Source organism: Rutilus rutilus, assembly GCF_951802725.1.
Source record: "Rutilus rutilus genome assembly, chromosome: 1".
NCBI lineage: Eukaryota > Metazoa > Chordata > Actinopteri > Cypriniformes > Leuciscidae > Rutilus > Rutilus rutilus.
Genome location: NC_140209.1, coordinates 66,688,306 through 66,708,019, shown reverse-complemented (window position 1 = coordinate 66,708,019; position 19,714 = coordinate 66,688,306). Strand labels below are relative to the sequence as shown.

The window sequence follows — 19,714 nt, the reverse complement described above, 5'->3', positions numbered from 1 at the left end:
ACTGAACTTAAATTATACGAGCTTGATAAAAATGATCATTCTATAAGAAAATTTCAGATGGCACTTAGAGGCGCATCTGAACTCTTCATATTCACATGTGAAGCAATGTTAAATATATTGAAATACATTTTGTATATTTGAAATACATTTAAAAAATACTTAGAATATAAAGCTTATCAATTGTTCCTCGTGTTACATCTGTAAATTTGTGTAGCCTATATGAGATGTTCATAATTATATCATGTAGTTTTTGCTATTTTATTTCTACACCACGTTTACCATTTCTAAATATGGAAGCCCTGAACCGCATTTAAAAAAAAAAAAAAAAACTCTTCTTGTTATTTTTGAGATATTAAGTCGTTATTTAAAATCTCGTTATTTCGACATAATATATGTTATTTCGACATAATACCTCGTTATTTCGACATAAGGGGGCATTCTAATCTGCATCAAGCCACATTAAGCGTTCTTATAATGGTTTTCTATGGGAGGAAAATGCTTAACGTGCAATTAAACGCTCATCTGATTTTTTGTACATAGCATAGCCTACTTTGTTATGATTTTAGTATCATAATGATTAATAAATGCACGCACAATTATCCGTGAACTTGATTTGAACAAATGCCTTTCAACTTGTGTGTGCAAAATTCAGAATTAAATGAATGTGCAGCAATTTGTACAAATAGAGAGTCTGTAGGCCTATACTGTTGTAGCCATTAAATAAGCGCATTTAGTTTCATATTTGTTAAAATATTATAATGTTATTTTTTTCCATCTATGTTGATTTATGAAAAGTGAACAGCACGAGTAAGATAGGATGCGCAATATGAGACATGGAGTGGGTCAGGCATGATTTTGACCACTTCATTAACTTTTGTAGAAAGCCTTTCTTTAAAGTGAATTTCGTTTTGTATAAATTGTATCTTAATTTTAATAAATTCATTTCATCAACCAATTGCCTGGATTTAATAAATAAGAAGCAAATATAACATACAATATAATCATGGAGCCGCCCGTGCGGCCACTTGCACTGCACTGGAGCGCATCTCATCCTAACTTAACGAAACTCAGTGTATGCACAGACATGAGAAAAACATCAAATACACAAAGCTTGAAATGTTTTCAAACGAAATAATTCAAAACTAAAAGAAAAAAGCTACTCTCTGATTATGTAATCCATTATGTGCATTTCTCTCTATAGGCGCGTTCACTACGGAGATGGCGATCGTCAACTTCATCTTTGCAGCCGACACTGTCAGAAAACACTAGTTTATTAATAAAAATCAATGCACGCATCACCGGATTTACAAATGCACATCTTGCTTGTTGCACACACACATATTATGTCGAAATAATGAGATATTATGTTGAAATAACATTATTATTAATAATAGCCTACATCTTTTAGAATATTTGCGCTTGTTCAATTTAATAAAATTAAAACTTTAATTGTGATCATTAAATATTTAGTGGCCAAGTTTTGCGCAGCTCCCCGTCATTGATCTAGCACCCCCTCAGCACATGCGTTAAAAATTCTCTGGTGCCGCCCATTGTAGCCTATTATATATATATATATAAATGACTTCAAAAACATTGTTTTACATTTTCAATGCTTTCATATTTTCATTCCATTTACAGTTTGCGATGGCCACAGTCCTACTATCCATTTAATAATATATCAAGTTTCAGGATATTTTAGCTGATTATCAAATAATTCACTCCATCAATCTAAATGTATGTAAATGCGTGACTTCTACGTGTTTTAATGGGCGCACGCGCTGAACATTCAAGCCGCATTTGAACTGGAGCGGAGGGCGTTACCATGGAAACGAGGCAGCAGCTCAACTGACAATCAGGAAAACTCTGTCTCTCACTGTTGTTTTAACTATTTTAAGGTAAGTTTAGTCCATAAAATTACACAAATAGTACATACAACTGTTTCTGAGACTTTCTTTCATGTAAATCACTCGCTTCCGTTGAATATTTACTTTATAGAAATGGTTTAGTGTCTTCGAAAAAGTCCGTTAGCATCTAGCTAACTAGAGGTAACGTTAGGTTAACTATAGACTTGAGCTGTAAGTTTGGGCTTTTAATCACATCTTATGTGTAGATGAGATATTTTGATAGTTTTGTAAAGGTTTTGCTGACAATTGGTCAATGGATGAATGGAAATAAGCTAATTTATTTAACCTAAAAGTATGCACTGTATGGTTAATTCATAGTTATCACGTGACGTCACACCAGTACGCCCACCTGGAGGGCCAAATAAGGCTTTCCTCCACTGCCCAGTCATTTTTATCAGGTTTGTAGTTAGTATTAATAGTAAAACAGTGTTATTAAAAGATCAAATTCAATATATACCGCTTATTCATGATGCATACTTTGTACAGGTAAGCAGATGAACACAGAACAAATTATTTATAACAAAATAATATTGTTTGTCTTCTCCCCTTTACAGTGTTGTTTGCCTAAACTCTGCATCACAGAGTTTAGCTCCAAACCCAATTAAGCAGACCTGAGCAGCTGACCCAGGATCACCAGAAACTCTGCAGAACTTTGGTCTGGACACCAGTGTTGTAAGTTCAGAACATATTGTAGGAGATCTCAACATTGTCTCTCAAGGTCCACTTACATGCAGAGGTTTACTCTAACCTAGTCCAGCACACCTGAACAAGCTAATCAAGGTGCTAAACTCTGGGTGCATATCACTCAGGTCTCTAGCTCAGTAGTCAGTGGTTAAAGGCCGTCTTAAATCACAAAATCCTTACAGTGCACTGAAACATTCGCTCCCTAAAAACTCACTATTGGCGCTTTTCCATTACCAGTACCAGCTCAACTCGACTCGACTCGCCTCGGCTCGCTTTTTGCTCTGTTTTCCATTGCAGATAGTACCTCCACAATAGTACCTGGTTGTCATAGCGACGCCGCAGGAAACTGCCCTGACTTAATCTTCTACGCGACACACACCCGCTGCCCACACACACAGGACAATGGAGGAAATCGAGTGTATGCTGTTTTTGGATGTTTTTGTTTTTGCTGTTTTTTATTCAGGATACTCCGTCTGGCGCGTGCAATGATGACGCAGTGAATAGTGACGATTCTCTCTGACCAATCAGCAGTCTGCCGTGTTTTCACATCACATTTTAGTATCGCCTCAGCTCACTTTGAACCTCGCCGGAGGTGGTACGAAAAAAAGTACCTGGAAGCAGGTACAGGTACAACTTTTACACAGTGGAAAACCAAACAAAGCCGAGTCGAGTCGAGCCGAGGCGAGCTGGTACTGTGTAGTGGAAAAGCGGCATATGTTATCGGAAGTTCTGAAGCTCAAAACTTTAATCACACGAGACAGTTCGCTACAAAAATGACATGTGATAGGTGATTTTAAAACACAAACCAATATTATATTTCAGCATAAACATGTCTGATAAACAAAAATGTCTAATCAAGCAAACATTTACAATTTATCTATGACTGAAATCTTGCACGTATATGTAGAGGGAAAACTCAAGTGTATACTTCACATTTTGGACAACCATTGTTTTTTTACATTTACATTTTGGTTATTGTTCTCTTTCTCACTTTAGATGCTGGAGAAAAAACAGCCAGGCTAAAGCATTCAAAGTGGAAACTTCTGTCGTGGCTCAATAATCCAGGATTGGGATGGTGGAAGGAGCAGATCAGAGATCAGGAAGAGATCTACTGGTGCCTCTGAGGAACTGATTTACCTAATGTGTCAAATTTAACCAAACATTTTCATCACTCACCTTCATGTCGTTGCAAACCTGTAAGACTTTCGTTCATCTTTGAAACACAAATGTAGATCTTTTTAATGAAATCTGAGAGCTTTCTGTCCCTCCATTTCACAGTTTATGCAACTACAACTTTCAAGGTAGGAAAGACATTATAACAATAATCAATATGACTCCAGTGGTTTAACCTCAACTTTATGAAGTGAAGTGAATGCTTTGTGTGTGCATAAAAAAACCATTGCATCTTTATTCACAAAATATACATCTCTGACACGTGTTCACGGAGCACCACGATTCATCAGGGTTGTGTTGGCGAGAGAGCTGGCCATCTCATGGCGCAATATACATGGCGGAGATACATCATTTGTGAATAAAGACGTAATTGTTTGCGCACACAAGGCATCTGTTAAAAATATCTTCATTTGTGCTCTCCACAAAAGTCTTACGGGTTTGGAGCGACATGAGGGTAAGTAAGTAATGACAGAATTTACATTTTTGTGTGAACTATCCCTTTAATGTTTTCTAATGTGGTTATAATTGGTCATTGTTCTGTTTTATAAACATTTTCAATATTTTAAAGATTTATTGTTTTGAAAAAATGTTTATACAGAAAAGATAGATTAATTTGATCAAAAGTCACAGTAAAAACTTTTAAATTGTTTAAAAAAATGTTTCAAATAAATATTGCTCTTTTGAAAGTTCTATTCAAAGAATACTGAAAACTGTATCATAGTTTCCACAAAAATATGAAGCCGTACAACTGATAATAATCATAAATGTTTCTTGAGAATCAAATCATCATATTATGATGAATTCTGAAGGATCATGTGACACTGAAGACTGAAGTAATGATGCTGAAAATTCAGCTTTGCATCAGGAATAAATTACACACTTTATATATTTACATGTATATTTATGAAAAGTTATTTTTATTGTAGTAATATTTCACAATATAACTGTTTTTTAGGGTATGCTTGATCAAATGCAGGCTTAAGATGTGATCAGGAAAGTGTTTTTTTATGTGAAAGATGCATTTGATGTGTCAATAAATGGTTTGCTACTCTTTTGTGAATTTTCTTATTATGAATATTAAATATAATCATGAATTCACGGTTGAATTCAAGGCCTGAAATAGACGTCTTTTCAACTCACTTTACAACCTAATTTAGACGCGATTGGGACGTCATTTTATTGGCGTCTTGTCAACGACCTGAAAAAGACGGCTTTTCACCTTTCAACCAAATTTTAACATTGTTTAGACGTCTGGCAATGTCGTCTTTCGACGTCTTTTCAACGAGTTTTTGCTGGGTGGGGTAGGCTGCTGTACCTTTACTGTGGCGATCCAGGAGACGTCCGCTATGCGCTCTGGCTCTGACCACAGCTTACACACACTCTGCCTCGCTCTTTCAGTGAGAATTTAAACACTATATAACTTTATACAGTTCATATATTTTCTTGTTTTTTGAAAAATGTAATGTATACATTTAATATACCTTGTGTTATTCTGCCCTGACATAAAATGACTAAATAAATAAATAAATAAATAAAGTAACAGTAGCTGGTGTTTCTAATAGCGCTGCCGAGGGAGTGACAGTAAATTTGACGTTTCTCTATTCTGGCTGCCTTAATCCATTTCTCTATTTTTATTTTATATTGAAAAAATCGTGGGAATTCAATAGTGGATTTGTTCTTTCACTATTAGATAAAATGGTAAATTAATTTGCTCTGGCCTCCCATGCCACTAAGTTTACCCTGCTATTATTCCAATCAAGGAAATGTAAAAAGTCTTGTCAGAGTTATGTGCTATTGGACAGCCCTAAACAAGGTTTGAATAAATAAATAAATAAATGCAATATCTGGCTGTATGTTGTTAAAGTCACGCTCCGGATGTTTGGGGTCTTTTTTGACCCCATATAGGATCCATAATGCCCCACTAGACCATAAAACCGATAACTTGTCATGACAATCACAGAAATGATGAAGCAACACTATACTACAAGCACAATGTTAAATGTGCACACACACACACACCACCATCCCCCAACATCTGCAATAGTGAGCATCTGCTGGACATTGTACACAAGGAAAGCTTCTCCACAGTTCTCTGCACTGTAGCACAAAGAATCTCAAGAGATCTCTCGCATATTGCCAGTGTTTCCTTGTTAGACTTGGTTGGACCAGAATGCACATTGCTGTGTTGTCGTACTGCACTTGTTTAAGAACTTAAAAAAAAAAAAAAAACATTTTTAATAATACAAATATATAATTGTTTTGTTTACTTCTCATCTGTACATTAATGCTGTGTTTTGGGAGATCTGAAGTACTTTTGTAGCCTACCTATTTACTGCAAAACTCCTCAGCTACACCATTAGCATGCATATGAAATATTACATTTTTAAGAAAAAAAAAACACATTCATTAATAATGATCAAAATTAAATATGAGTTGTTTCTGGATATTGATATATTTGTTAGATGCATAATTCTGCCATCTGGTCAGAATTTGTTTTGCAGATAATATAGTTTTAGCCAGAAAGTGTAATTGCCCCATAGAGATCCATTCATTTTTCTGGATGTGACTTACTGCTCTTCTAACAGCTTTTGTTATGAATATATATTTAATCATTTTAAAATACATTAAATCAGTATTTTTGTCAAAGTTTTGATTTTTTTCGTTTTTGTTTGAGGTCTTTTGAAGTGTCTTATTATTGCAATAATGCCACATACATTTGCAATAATGCCACTTAAGTTGCCACTAAAAGAAAATACTTGATTGCAATTACATATTTATTTCAATAATCCAAATGTATAAAATGATTAACTTTAGAATAAGAAACTACATTTTAGTAAATAAAACCAACAACAACAAAAAAACAGCAATATGCGGACAGGAACATGAGTGAAGAGTGATGTGTGTGTGTGTTCGTGTGTGTGTGTGTGTGTTCATTCCATACTGCATTAATGCTCTAGTACCAGGCCTTCATTCAAGTCTGAATCTCTGTGGATTTTAAGAGATTTCAGCCCTGTTGCTCAGAGGTCTTTAAGAAGAGGAAGGTCTGTTTTAAAGGAGCTGTATGTAAGAAATCTATTTCAATTAATCATAAAATGGCTCTGATGTGTCACTAGGCATTAAGAAATCATGTTCATTTCAAATACTTATATCACTGACAATATTAGTATGGCTAGGATATTGTCATTTAAAAAGTGGACTTGCAGCCCTCAACTGATGTTGATGTTGTCATTTTGTGTTTTGGCCTGACGCGCCTCCCTCCACCTATCTACCAATCACGAAGTCAGTAGTGTTTCTGGATCCGGGTTGCCAGCTTTGCTCTAACCTACCCTAACTCTAGTCGGATAAAAATGTCTAACGTTACTAAATCAAAAAGACCTCGTTATAATTCAGAAATTCGTCGTGACAAAGTCCGAAATAAAACCAGAATTTGTATTGGAGATGCTTTTGAAAGATGGAGACGGCTGAAAACGGAGAAGAATTTGAAAACAGACGCCAACGTTGCTAATTTTCTCCTGGACAGGTAAGATTCATCTAAGCTTGGCTAACTTGTACTTGATGTCAATGGACATTTCATATATTCATGACAGTCGAACAAAGTTATGCATGTTCGTGCAAAGTAACGTAACATTAGCTCACATGGACGTATGCTAACAGCAATGCATTATAGGAGCCCGTTTCTCTGTACTTATGCTGAGACGCTGAGGAAAACAACATTAGCATGCCCATTATGGCAATTTGAAACATAATTGAGACAGAAGCCTAACTTTACCTCAGAAAAAATGATTCGTCATTCTTTCTTCACGTACAGTATATCGTGGACTAAGTTACACATGCTGCAAGTTGACCTGTATGACCATTGCTAATGTAATTTAGTTACTCTAACAATATTTTCTGATAGGACTGAAAACAACCCTGTGATAGCCATTGGTGATATTGAATTTGTCCCGCGTTATAATTGCTAAATAAAAAAAAACTTACTGTGTGCATCTCGTCGTCACTTGCCATTGGAAGCTCATTGAAGCAGCCTACGTTTCTGCTGAATCCTGCAGCTTATCTGGCAACCTCGAGTCAGGGGGTAGAGGGAGGGGATACACCGCTCTACAGTATTTTTAAAGTGATTGCAGTACCAGTTTTGACCACAATCCTACATACGGTTCCTTTAAGTCTCTGTTGTGTGATCAAACAACCTCTGGTGTTATCTTTGTGTTTTTCTTGTGTGAATCACAATGTCTCGTACTTTTTTTTTCTTTTTTTTCTCACTCTTCAGTGTATGAACCCAACTATTCACCTTCACACTCCGGCTCTAAAATGCAGATCTCCTCTCATCACCTCTGCAGATTTCCCCCTCTTAATGGTCCTACTTTAAAACTATTGCCTAGTTATTTCTTAATTTTTTAATGCTGTAACAAATCTATGTGTTGTTCCATTTGTTCCTTTCTAAATACAACTTTTAAAGCCTGTTTTGTAATTGTATTGTCAGTCATTGTATTTAGTCTTGCCCAAAAGATTACAACTCAAAAATGTGTAATGGTAAAAACTAGACAAATCTTTCATATTTGCATAGTGTCTTATCTGACTGTCATGTGGTGCAGCGGTTTGAACACTGGGAACAGTTTCATAATGTCTTGTCACCAGGGTTTGAAAATGAACTTTTTCTCTCACCAGACAATTGGCCACAAAATGTTTAAGTTACGGCCATTCAGAACTTCTACAGTGTTATCGCTAGAGTTGTCAAAGTACCGGTACTTCGGTAACAAATCGGTGCTGAAAATGTGTCGATACCAGCATTTCTGTAGTACCGGAAACATTCGGTACCCACTAATAGGAGCTGCTTTAAGTCGCTTCTGTGTTTTTATCTAAGCATGGGGCTGTTGTTTGTCAACAACACGCGCTTGCACCTCCTGCTGGTGAGGTCGACTAACAGCAGATGGAGAGTATGCTTGGCAATCTACTGCTTTTCCTGGATGTCAACGTAGAATTTTCTGTCGAATTTGAACCATTAAATTTGTGGAAGAGAATTTGCAAAGACAAAGAAAATTCCCTGTTGAATATTATAGGTTGTATTTTTAAACAGTTTGAATATTTTGGAAGTGAAATATGAAAGGTGAATATGGATTATTGAATTTTTAATAATGAAAATGTGTTTGAGATGTTTTGAATTGAAAAATTCACTGCTTAAATATTCAACCATGTTCAATTTCAGCCCATAAAAATGCAAGCCCTAAAAATACAATGCATTAAAATGCATATTTTTTTCAAGTAGTGCAATTCAACAGGCTTTTTGTTTCAAAAACATTTGACATTATTTTACTTCCATAAAAACAACAATTGTGGCTGTTCATGTGTTTATGTCTAGGATTGTTGTTGATCTTTAACATTATAGTTGTAACGGTCACCAGCTGGAGTGCCCTTGAGAGCCACCAGAGGGCACTCCACATAAGACTATCATATTCACTCACAGACTCAATTTCCCATCCTGCATCTACCTGGACTGATTACTTCATACACCTGCACTGCATTATTCACCTGCACTGTTCCTGATTACAGTCACACCTGATCCTCATTCTATGGACTATTTATGCCTCACACATTCTCACCCTCACTGCGAAGTCTTGTTTTACTGTTGTGAACTCTACTGAGCGGTTATTCCTGTGACTGCCTTTTGTATTTTCGACCTTGCCCGTTTCTGGATTTCTCCCTGTCTGCTGCCTGCCTACGTTACCTCTGCTTGGATCTCTGACTTTGATTGTTTGCTGCCTGCCCTGATCTTCTGCCTTGTCTTCACTGCTGTATCTGCTGGTTCTGACCTTTGCCTGTTTGACTACTCTTATTAATAAATCACGCTGCGAATGGATCCCCCAGACTCTGATGCTTCATAACAATAGTAATGAACAATATGACATCTTTTGAAATGCAGTGCTGTTATAATAACATTTTCTCTGTACTTTTATGGGGGATTTAATTTTTGTATTTTATTTATTTGTAAATTGACTGTGAAATAAAGTTTTAACATTTATATAAAATAACCTCTCTCACACACGCGCCGTGTCATAAATGGGTTCACAGACATGTTCGAGAAGGTTATCTGTTTGGGTAATCAGTGTAAGATGGGGGTCTCTTAAAGAGTATGTTGTGAAATGAAGGAGGGAGTCCCAGTTATATGTCTTTGTGAGGTTTCTACAGCTTCTATAGTATCAGAGTCTATACATTATTTTCTCAACACATTCTCACTAACAAACTCGTCTGGATGCTTTGTCAGGACTGCTTGGTGTCACTTTTTAACACACTGGTGTTCAAAAACTATTAAAAACTCTCAGTCTCCCTCACATACACACCAGCCAGGATGATTCTTACTGGTCCACTTACTTGAGTTTGTCCAGTGTGCAGTCTGGATGGTTCATTGCATCAGAGAGCAGCTTCACTCCTGATTCTCCTGGGTGATTGTAGCTCAGATCCAGCTCTCTCAGGTGTGAAGGGTTTGAACTCAGAGCTGAAGCCAGAGCAGCACAACCTTCCTCGGTCACCAAACACTGAGATAATCTACAACAACAGTAAGTGTTCATGTCAGTGTGCTTCATTTTTAGAGAATATACACTACAATAAACAACACGGCTCTTCAACCCATCAATTATCTTTACAAGAACCTCTGATTGATTACAATTAGTGATGTTGATATTACCCAATTTCAAAATTGACCGTGATTATAATGGTCACGTTATTAAACAGTAAGAATTTGGAAGCTATGTTTAAAAAAAGAAAACATTAAAATTAGTCTTTCAGACTTGTGTGTGGCGCGCCCTCTGTCTGGATACTCTGTAAGGCTGTTAATATAGTAGCTGAGTTCACTAGGTGATTGTCTAGGTAAGGGAGGGTGTGTGCAAATCAACTTTCAGCACATGTGAAACTCTCAAATTGAAAACATGGTGGAACAATGCAATCTCTTGTACTTGCAGAAGAAGCAAATTAAATAAGCTATTGGGGCATTTTGGCTCTCTAAACATGATTCAGGAGTAGTTGAAGACAGGTATGCAATATGCAAAACATTCAGATGAAAAGTGTCAGCAAAAGCAGCAAACACTTCTAATATGTACAGCACCTGAGGGATCATCATCATCCACACCCAGATGAAGGTAATCATTTTGCAAACATAATAAATAGACAGTTACTTACTCCTATCAAATAATTGCTGAGCTTTGTTATTTTGATAAGAACAAGGTCTTAACTTTCAAATTAAACATTTTGACACTCTTTAATGCATCTGACAGATCACTTATACTTTATCACCACATATCTGTTTAAGTGGAAACATGGAGCACACCTGAACTGATCATCTCTGCATCTGTGCATCTCTGCACCTGAACTGATCATCTCTGCATCTGTGCATCTCTGCACCTGAACTGATCATCTGTGTATCTGTGCATCTCTGCACCTGAACTGATCATCTGTGTATCTGTGCATCTCTGCACCTGAACTGATCATCTCTGCATCTGTGCATCTCTGCACCTGAACTGATCAGCTCTGCATCTGTGCATCTCTGCACCTGAACTGATCATCTGTGTGTATCTGTGCATCTCTGCACCTGAACTGATCATCTATGCACCTGTGCATCTCTGCACCTGAACTGATCATCTCTGCACCTGAACTGATCATCTATGCATCTGTGCATCTCTGCATCTGTGCATCTCTGCACCTGAACTGATCATCTATGCATCTGTGCATCTCTGCACCTGAACTGATCATCTATGCATCTGTGCATCTCTGCACCTGAACTGATCATCTATGCATCTGTGCATCTCTGCACCTGAACTGATAATCTCTGCATCTGTGCATCTCTGCACCTGAACTGATCATCTATGCATCTGTGCATCTCTGCACCTGAACTGATGATCTCTGTATCTGTGCATCTCTGCACCTGAACTGATGATCTCTGTATCTGTGCATCTCTGCACCTGAACTAATAATCTCTGCATCTGTGCATCTCTGCACCTGAACTGATCGCTGTACTTCTAGATTGTTACAAACACTACCTTTGAAAATCCTCCCATCTGCCACAGGTCTCCCTCATCTGAGTATTAACAGTATTAACTGAGTACTGACTACAAATCCCAGAATTCACATACCTGGACTGATTGCACAAACACCTGTTCCCCATTTCATGGACTATTTAAGCTCTGAGCACATTAGGCTCAGTGCAAAGTCTTGTTTTGCCATGGCTAACATTTCTGAGCATTTTTCCCTCAACTGATCAATTCATCGATTTAGCGATTCGTATTGACCATCTCATTCGCTCTCAAAAACCAAACAGATTCTCTAACCCTCTTCACTAAGCAAACTTCCCTATGGATGACACTGAACCCATGCAGGATGAACTCATCTGTCCACAGAGGAGCAAGAACGCTGCAACATGTCTGTATTGCAGTCAAGCAGGACATCTGAGAGCAAACTGCCCAACTTGACTATCACAACAGTATACTCTGAGGGTGAGTACTAGGGATGGAGAAACAAAGCTTCTTGAATCTTTGAAGCTTTTCTTTGATTGTTTCGGGAAAAGCTTTGAAGCATCAGCAGTGTCAAACTGTGGCAGGTCAAATTGATAGCAGCCATAAACCAGAGTGTGCAGCGCCATTGTTTCATCCATTAAGCACAAATAAAAGCCTGACAACGCTAAATATTCAGTTTTCTGATAATATAATTGACATATTAAAGTGTGGCAGTAAATTAAAGTGTCATTACACTTCATGTAAATGTAAAGATAATGTTAAGTAACTGTAAAGATAATGTTCTCTATGAGTACCATCATAACTACGGCCCGACTTGACTCGGACCCTACTTGTGTGTAGTTGGAGTTCTACACACAGAGAAAAATGCTTTTACCTCAACCGTTCCCCTCACAATCCAGTCATCATTGGTCTACCTTTTCTTCAGAGACACAAATCACATACGTTAGTAACTGTCAGTATTGCACACAGCAATTTTTTTGGACAACCCATCGCATGCCTTCTACAGCCACTACCCATTCCTCAATGACCTCGGTCACACATTGCTATTGGTTTTTGTCACTGAATTCCTGGCCTCCCAGGGTAACACTATTATATTAACAGTCATTGGTCATTTTTCTAAAGCACGTCGATTAATACCTCTACCCAAGCTCCCAACAGCTTTAGAAACAGCAGAATATCTCTTCCACTACGTGTTTCACTATTATCGACTACCTGAAGATATTGTCTCAGACCGGGGGTTTCCAGTTCATATCTCGGGTCTGGACAAGGTTTCTCAGAATATACTGTCAGCAGAATTAGTACGACTAGAGCCGCTTCTTACCCTGGGCAGAATATGCTCAAAATTCCCTTCAGAAACCCTCCACTGGCATTACCCCTTTCCAATGTGTCCTGGGATTTCAACACCTTTTAATTCAGTGGTCAGGGGAACCCTCTGAGTTACCGGCCGTTGACGACTGGCTCTGACATAGCGAGACGGTATGAAACCAAGCACACATCCAACTTCTGGGTAAGGCGGAGTGAACTGCGATGCTAATCGAGTCTCATGAATGCACAGTCATGCACAAAATACCAGAAGCCAATGTCAGGATTTTCATTAAGTAACAAATTAAATTTCGATTTGTTTTTCACCAAACGCTATCATATACCCATAGAACACTTGGAATATATGACACATCACATGGGACCTTTCTGTGATACTTTTGCATCTTTTTTTAAGCTTGATTCTGGTCGCTATTCACTCCCATTATGTCGATGAGTGTGAGCGGGATATTTTATTTTAAATCTCCTTCTGTGGTCCGAAAAAAAAAGAAGGACATACTGCATTAGAAGAACACCAGGGTGATTAAATTATGACTTTTATTATTAACTTTTTCCACACCATTACGTGTCTTCTGAAAGAGTTCTGAATCTCCTGAACAAAACACAAAGAAGATTCAGAAACAAGGGATATCATATGTAATCATATGCATATGTGAAATAACGCGATCACCAACATTAAACAGCATATAAATCAAAACCGCCTAATGTTACTGAATTAAATGTCGATTCAGGATGAGCTATAGGCCCGTGCAAGCATTAGGCGTGTTGATGGACTTGATCTACTCCATCTGTGTTTTGATCATTGTTCTGAATTCGATCTGGATGTGGTCTTTGACAAAAACGTTATCGTAAAATTAAAATTAAATTATATAATTTACATTTGCCATTTAATACACTAGGTTTAATATGTAAATTGAATGCATATTTTAACGCTTTATAAGTTGCAAATTTAAAATGTATTACAGAAATGATAAGATTTGTTTAACATGTTCAGGCAAAATTTGTAGCAACATGATCATTTAAATGTTATTTCTCTTAATTGCCTTTACACTCGTAGGTAAGACACTTGCGATTGCATTTTCATTAAATGTCAATTAAATGTAGCAAAATTCAATGTGCAAATTGAAAATGCATTCCAAGCCAATCACGTCCCCGCCCCGTAGCCCATCCCTGTCAATCACTGCATCAAGGCGGGGCTCGGCAACAGGTAAACATAGGCAAATGTTCGCGTGGGAGCGTGCAGACGTTAGTGCAGAGAGGAGACCCTGAAGCGGAATGAATGATCATCGTCAGAAGAGCCGAGTGGTGCTGTAAAAGAGGTTTATGTTTTAAAGAAAAACGTCCATTGGACAAGCTAGATATTGTGGGGAGCATACAAATGCCTGTATGGAGCAGAAATGAAACATTAATGCTCTGCTGTTGTTGTCTGATGCTGGACTGTGTAAATGATGGTTTCGTTTTTAGATAAAATGTGACCCCGCCTGTGAAACCCCGGCTAAAGTCGCAGAATCGAATTATGAGTTAACGAGCGTCAAAGTAGTCATAGCCATAAAAATGACAAAAATAGGTCATGTGTGTTTATTGCTGTAAATGATAGATTATACCAATGGTTTTGAGATGCAATACTTACATTTTCATTTATAACATGATAAATACTGAAATTAATGATTTTATTGACACTACGTTATACTTTTGCGAAAAAAAAAAAAAAAAACGGACGTGGGCTTCCTAAACATTGATTTCATTCGTCTCTGGTTTTATTTCGCGCAACAACACTGCTGATTCTTATATCATTCGGTCTAGGAACTTCTTTTCTAAGTCTTTTCTATTAGAAAGAGTAAAAACAGACTTTAATATTAATCCGCGAGCGGTAATCAGGTCAACACAATGAAAAAAAAGGAGATGTAAGCCGCGTTTAGATGTCTGAGGTGATTTTTTTCTTGTCATAGCCAATATTTTAAGAACTGCTTATTTGTTTTGTAGCTCAGTATTCTGCCAGTAATATTAAACTTATTTTAAGGACGTTTTTGGCCTGCTACGTGTTATTTGCTGGATGGTAATGCGTTGTTTTGACATCTGACATGGCGACACCGAAGCATGAGCAGGAACGGAAAATAGCTGCTTGCTATAAACAGCTTGCTTGATATTAATCTCGGTGGAATTGCCCCAAATTATGATTTAACCGGTTTTGTGTGTAAGTAAATGATGACAGAATTGTAGTTTTTGGGTAAACTATCCCTTAAAATTGTATTTATTTATTTATTTTTTACTCCAGATTTACTCAATGTTACACCGTGGGCCAGTAAGAGAATGAGAAATGTTTATGTTATTTAATTGATATATTATTGACATTTTTTTCACTGATATTACATTTTACTAATAAAGTTATACATTAAATCATTCCATTGAATTGACATGGTAATTGTTGCTACGATCAAGCTCTTGTGGTACCCCCATTCGTTTCAATGTTTTTATGCTTTTAGCTTTTTGGACATGCACATCATAATAAATAGACCTGTTTTACAAAACTTTAAGAATTTTTCCACCAATGTCTCATATATCACTAAAAAGGGGAGAATCTCAGCTTTAATGTGTTATATGGCACATATGCAGGATAACTATGGATCAAATGTCAAAAATATGATTTTCTGAGCCCGAATTTGAGCAAATCTTTGACATGGCCTTACTCAGTCAATATTAAAGATATCAAGGTTATATTTTCACAGAAGCTTTAAAGCACGAGCAAATAATTTGTGACAACTTTTGTGATTGCGAATAAGTGCAGTGTCCTGTGAGTGTAACTCTACCGCTGCATTAACATGTGATGTGAATGTACGTCGAGTTTTACAGTATTGGGACTGAGGCGCCAGAACTGCAGCTGATAGAATGTGCGCTGTAGCACGATACTACCATATTTCTTCCATAGCAGATATGTCACACTGTACAGCCCTGCTTATGCTCATGCAAAGCCTCATTGATGTAATATTTTTTTATTGCAATGTTTTATGTTGAAATGTTTTTATTATTTATTAAAGAAAATTATGCAAATCATAACAACCTACTGTAAGCCTATTTAATTCTTAATAAAGAATTCTAAAACACATATGCTGCCAACTAACATCGGTTAGCAAGTCCTGATCAATGTTTTAATTTAATTTATTTCACTGTTATGTTTCAGTTAATAAATCTATTAAAGGTGCTGTATGTAGTTTTTAGTGGCCTCTAGCGGTGATGTTTCAGATTGCAACCAATAAGTTTACAAGCGCGTGCTCTTACGCGTGCTCGAATTTATGAGCGAGCACTGTGGGTACCGGCCAGACTGAGACGCAACCGGATGTAACACACAAAGCATCCCACAACATGCTGGAAACTCAGGTAAACTCTCACTGCAACGTTACAATAATAGGCTACTTTTATCAGCTTGACGTTGAACTAATGCTCCATGCTCGTACCATGATAAGTATGGAACCCTATCAACCGTGCCGAATTCTGTCACTGCAAGCACTACTTCACATTTTCTTCAGGAAATGTACATTCTAGGTTTGTAGATAAGGTTTCTCCATTATTCAAATGCCCTGCCGATGTTGATCCGTGTTTTTTACCCGAAGTTCATCCGATTCACGTCTGACCTTACGAGCTTCAGCAGAAAAAAAATTTAATTTTATTTTTTATCAATATGTGGAGTTTGTGTTGGAGTCTGTGTTTTGCTGGGCGCAGGTTGTTTCTTAGTGTTATCAAACATGTCATAAGAAGCATAAGTCATAAGTCCATGTCATAAGTTGCAGTGTCGTCGCTGTTGAGTGCAAAGTCAGTAGGCTAGACGAGGCGAGAGGCTCGGGAGCGCGCATGCAGGTGACGTCACTGGCGGTAAATCCGACCCGGGACCTTCACATAAAAATAAGAATACTTGCTTTCAGAGGTAATAGCAAAACCCGCAAAGTGGATCATTTTAATGTGAGATTACAACCCCTTCACACACACAGACAATAAAAAAAGGATTCGTTTTGGTAGAAAAGCTATATACAGCGCCTTTAACAAATTGAAATAACATGAAGTATAAGACACATAATCTATTGACTAGGGATGCTCCGATCAGCATTTTTTGCCTCCGATACCGATTCTGATATCTGGGATTCAGTATCGGCCAATACCGATCACCGATCCGATACTAAAATAAAAACAGTGCTGAATTACCTAATAAACAGTATGCCTCACTGTGTGGAAGAGACTGGGATCATTCTTTTGTGAAAGGCATCAGGCAGGCTTGACTTAAACATTACTTTCTTAACTTTATGGGTGGTTCTGGATGGCTAAAATACACATTAATTGCGCAGATATTAACATAAATAAATACATGATATTCAATAAAAATAAAACAAAGCATGGATAAGATTTATTCATGTTTCTTTTTTATTTCTTTTTAGCGATTTATTTTAAAACGGATGCTGCATTAATTGCATTAAATATTTACCACTGAGTCTTCTCCTCCCATTTCTACCCGTGACGCTTATCCAACTTCCCAACTACTACCTGCGCAGACGTCAACAGCGCAACTGGGTTGTAGGTTGCCAGGCTGAGCTCACAAATGGGTTGAAATTTGTATGAAGTGTTGATTGTGTGAGTAGGATACGTTTAATACAAGATCTGGCAATCAGACAACCTTGGAATAATAAATTGATGTGGTTATTCATTTAACGAGGTTTGGGCCATACAAATTACGGGAGTTTCACGGGAGAAAAAAAAACGGGAGGGGGGTGGGAGATGGGTGTGAAATACAGGAGACTCTGGGGGAAAACAGGAGTGTTGATAGGTATGCACGTTAGCTTGTTTGAATTGGAAACTGTTTACCTGCCGCCTGCGTTCTGCGCATGTTGCTAGCGCGTGATGTCACACACTTCATCGCACATCATAGAATTACTGCGAGAGTGTTTAGAGAGCCGACTGCTTTGTAAGCTTTTGAATCGCTCTCGCTGTAATTTGATGCCCCTACGGATCGGGCCCATTGTTACCGATACCCGATCTAAAATTTTATTCCATATCTGAGCCGATACCCGAAACAAATATCGGATTGGAGCATCCCTACTACTGACATGCATTGCCTTTAGAAAAATTGGGCACACAATGTTAAAGTTTAGCCTACTTTGCTTAAATTTGATGCAATAATAGAAGCCTACATTTGTTTCAGTTCTAAAGTTGTAATGTAATTTCAGTATTGTGATTATGAATTCGTTTAACTACTGTTTCACTTGAACTTATCTGCTACCAGCTCTCAATCGCTCTCAATGAGCCACAGCGCAGTGTCAGATTATGTAATAGAGATAATAAACTGACACTTTTCAAAGTCTGTGATTATAGTGCCACTTAGGGGTAAAAGGCAGCAAATACACATCCCCAATTTTACCGCCGTATGAAAAATTGGCGTACTATTCTGGTTGAGTAACAACTGTACTTTTAAGAATTCCATGTGCAGGCCCAAATCACTCTTTGCTATAGTTAACAATCTCACTAATCCACCACAACATGTTATTTCTGGCTCTGCAGTGCTTGTGAATAGCTTTTCTCAATTCTTTTCAGACACATTAAAGTCAATTGAATCCATTACCAAAGACACCAAAGTGACTCAAATGTTCATTTGATATAAGCTGATTCAGCTCATTCAACAAACTTGCTTTTACTCTGACTACCTCTGCTGCCATAAGTGATCTAATTATGAAGTCTAATTCCACGTCCTGCCAGCTTATATCTAATATCTAATTTACCATTCTTAAGCAAAATACTTGAAAAAGTTGTGGCTTCACAACTGAGATCATACTTAGATCCTAATGGTCTTTTTGAACCTTTTCAGTCAGGATTTCGCACATCTCATAGTACTGAAACTGCTCTTCTTGGGGTGGTTAACAGTGGTGTGAAGTAACGAATTACAAATACTCACATTACTGTAATTAAGTAGTTTTTTTCAGAAATTGTACTTTTTTGAGTAGTTTAAAAATTGTGTAATTTTACTTTTACTTGAGTATATTTTAAGTTATGTATCGGTACTTTTACTCCACTACTTTCCTTCTGTTTGTGGTCGTTAGTCGTTACATGCTTGTTTTAAAATTTTATTTTTTATCCATCAACGTGATTGGATCGAGTAATCGGTCTCGTGACTGTCGTCAAATCAAATTCTGCATAGAAAACTTTAACTGCTAGCTAGCCTATCTGCTGTTACTCGTGGCTGCTGTGGAAGTGCATTCTCCAAGCATCAATTCAATAGAGATATCAGCATCTTCCTCTAATATGCTAAGGTACATTTCACATTTCTGCTTATTATTATATTTATTGATTTGATTTAATTTGATTTAATTTTAATGACCACACAGCCAGGCTGGTGGAATTTGTTTTCAGTACAGCTCTTTAGTACAGATTCCAGCATTACATTAAACAATAAGCATTAAACATACAAAATAACATACATATACATACAGACAGACACATTAATACATGATACACAATACATAAGGTTGGCCTATCTACAGGGAGTGACATTTGATGTGAGGCTGGGGGTATTGTGTACAGTGTAAACTAACTCAAGTGCTGAGTTCATAATTCGGTGAATTCCCGCTCCAATTTACTTAATATATTATAGAGACC

General features: G+C 37.3%; 1 protein-coding gene across 1 annotated transcript in view; it reads right to left on the bottom strand.

The window, feature by feature from the left end:
* The window catches only part of LOC311298817 (protein NLRC3-like), a gene marked incomplete at its 3' end in the record, with an annotated part of 87,515 nt that overhangs the window by 46,940 nt on the left and 20,861 nt on the right, over positions 1–19,714 (bottom strand). Inside the window, exon 6 of the mRNA XM_084422071.1 lies at positions 10,128–10,301. Within this exon, the coding sequence (XP_084278197.1) occupies positions 10,128–10,301 (174 nt within the window). The remainder of the gene's footprint in view (positions 1–10,127; positions 10,302–19,714) is intronic.